The sequence below is a fragment of the Penaeus monodon genome, chromosome 32, assembly GCF_015228065.2.
Source record: "Penaeus monodon isolate SGIC_2016 chromosome 32, NSTDA_Pmon_1, whole genome shotgun sequence".
Taxonomy (NCBI): Eukaryota; Metazoa; Arthropoda; class Malacostraca; order Decapoda; family Penaeidae; genus Penaeus; species Penaeus monodon.
In genome coordinates, this window is record NC_051417.1 from 10,387,055 (window position 1) to 10,389,828 (window position 2,774).

Genomic DNA, 2,774 nt, shown 5'->3' on the forward strand with positions numbered 1-2,774 from the left:
CAAAATGAAACTCTATTAACTTTCCTTTCTGTGTAATAGTTTTTATTCCATTTTCATTCTGGATACTGATCCTGAGTATTTTGAGATTTTTATAGTATTTCTAAGTTTACAACTCAAAAAGAACTTGTGATCCTAATAATTCCAAATAATAACAGAGGCTAAACCTAAACCCGGCCTTCTCTCTCCCACCGGGAGACTTACTCCGAGTCTGAGATCCCCAGCGTGATGGCGCGGATCTTGTGGGTGGCCATGAGGGCGGCGGGGAGGATGGGGGGCGGGGAGGGCGACTGAGGGGGGTCTGAGGGCGAGATATTGAGGTTGTTCTCCTCCACGCTGCTCTCCCCGCCCGCGCCGCCGCCCACGACCGGTGCCGGGAGGGCCTCGGGGCTCGGGTCTGTGTGGGCGGAGGAAAGGAGCGAGTCGTCAGAGCCGGGCATGCGGTGCGGGCAGCTCTGAGGCTCAGCGAAGAGGGCGCAGAAGGAGAAAAAGAGAGAGCAAAGAAAGGGCGAGATTAAGGGAAAAAGACAGAGGGGTGAGGAGAAACAAGAGCGAGGTTACAAGGAGGAAGAGCGGGATCTGAGAGGAGAGCAAAGAGCAGGGAGAGGAAAACAAAAGCGAGCAGCTAGAGAGAGGAAAACGGGAGAGAGCGAGAGGAAATGGAGAAATAGCGAGTAGGAAAGGCAGATTCAAAATGAGTTCAAGAGAGAAGGAGAGCGTACGGAAAAGAGAAAGGGGAGAGCTGAGCCACCGAGACCGGACGGCGCGCAATAGTGAAGCCAAACAGTAGAAGCAAAGTGCAAAAGCCTCAAGCTGACAAACGTGTGGAAATCCAGAAGACATATCCATTCCCCATATACTGTAACTTATACTAATTATAAATACATTATATCACTTATACTCTATCAGATACACTCTAAAAAGGCAACTGCTATATTTATACATCTTCCAGTGGTTTTGTAGTAAAGGCCAGTCTACCTGATTGCACAGGGTCGGCACTTCCGTAGCTGTTTAGGTAAACATGATTAAAAGCGTCGATCTAAATTTCTCACTAATTTGTAAGACTTCTAAGACTACAAAATAGTTACTGAGTATCTTACTGATAAGTCACATTGCCATACTATATCTTTAGAACCACATACTGCTAAAGTCCCAACTTGGAAAACAACTTATTCATTCACATACAGTATACAGTAAATCTTAACGGCCATCTTCCAAAGAAACTTAGCTAAGTTGACAGAATACTGACTGAATATCCAAGATAAGAAACTAAAGAAACAAATCCCAAGTCACCTCATTCAAGAAAAAATAGACTTTTCCTCTACCTCCATAGATATACCACATACCCCTCTTCCAAGTACCAAATGCAGACCCACAACACCTGGTCGACGATCCCTACCTTCCGCCAGCTGATGCAAGAACCTCTTCTGGCTCCTGGGGGTCCCTGCAGCCTGCTGCTGCGCCTGGTGCGTGGGCGAGTAGCGCTTCTTGTCCGTGCTGTCCACGCTCGACCTGCTGGCGCGCGACTCCGTTCTCACCACAAGGTTCTCCGGCGAGATTCTCCGCCCGCCGTGGGCGTAGGGGCTCTCGTGAGCGTACGGGCTCCCCTCGGACACGTGGCCGGGGTACAGGCGCCCACTCACGTCAGGAGAGTAACGGCGGGCGTCCGGGGAGTTTCGTCGGGCATCCAGCGTCGAGAACTTCTTCGGGTCCGGCGAGAAGCGGTGCTTGCTCGAGGGCGAGTACGTGCCGTACTGGTTCTCGGCGGGGGAGTAACGGCCGCGGTTCTGCAGGAGAGCGGATGGAAATGGCTGGCGCGTCAGTAAAACTTTACCTCTATTCTGTACTCTGACTTAGCACTTTTTTATTCTGATGCAAAGAAGATAAAGGTTATATATACCACGACGCCTGTTAAGTGTTATAAACCAAGCAGCTCCTGCATGCTCAGGTTACGATAACTCGCCCTCGATTTTTTTTTCAAAAGAACAAGGCAAACCTTACCTGGTCCATATACCGAGCAAGAGAAGGACGGGACTCTACTCTCAAATTGTCCGCCTTGTCTTGCATCTCGTTGTCTGAGGCGGTGGTGGTGGAGAGCCTCTCGCTGGCCCACAGTGGCGACGGCACGTTGTGTTCTGTGCAGCAAGAGGCGATGTGTTAGTTTGTTCAGAACTCATGTTGGGTTGCTCTCATTAGCCGTTCATCATTTATGCTTATGTTTCAATTGCACATTCAAAAACAATATATTTCACTTATTATGAAACATACACATGTTTACTGAAAAATCAATATTTTCTTCGTCTATAGATTTTTTCTGTCGTCACAAACAATGCCCCAGTGATAAAACAATTACAGACGTAAAGCACAAGCACCAAAAACGAGGCATGGCATGGCGGGCACACCGTCGCCGAACACCAACCTTTGTAGGGGTAAGTGGAGTCCAGCTGCGAGGACCAGCGCGTGGCGAAAAGCGGACGAATGTTGTGTAGGAAAGGCGACCCCCCCGGACCTGCTCCTATGGGCGGCCCTCCCCCACCTCCCCCGGGCATGCTGTGGGGGGCGGGGGGAAGTGCCTCCGCCGTGGTGTCGAGGTCGTAGATGTTCGGCAGATAACTCGATGGTTTTGGAGGAACTTCTGAAACAAAGATCTTGAGTGAGGCTGTGGGGGCGGGGGCAATGTCGGGTATGAAGTCGGATTCCTCCGTAGCGAGTGCACTTCTTAGCTTTGATTTGCCAGTTACTGATGATTACTATTGTTTGTTTTTTCTCAAATCGTC

At 49.8% G+C, this 2,774-nt stretch overlaps 1 protein-coding gene across 1 annotated transcript in view; it reads right to left on the reverse strand.

Annotated features, from left to right (window-relative positions):
- The window catches only part of LOC119593496 (protocadherin-like wing polarity protein stan), a gene marked incomplete at its 5' end in the record, with an annotated part of 16,607 nt that overhangs the window by 1,778 nt on the left and 12,055 nt on the right, over positions 1-2,774 (reverse strand). Inside the window, 4 exon segments of the mRNA XM_037942446.1 lie at positions 202-394; positions 1,397-1,784; positions 1,999-2,132; positions 2,417-2,632. Coding sequence (XP_037798374.1) covers positions 202-394; positions 1,397-1,784; positions 1,999-2,132; positions 2,417-2,632 — 931 coding nt within the window.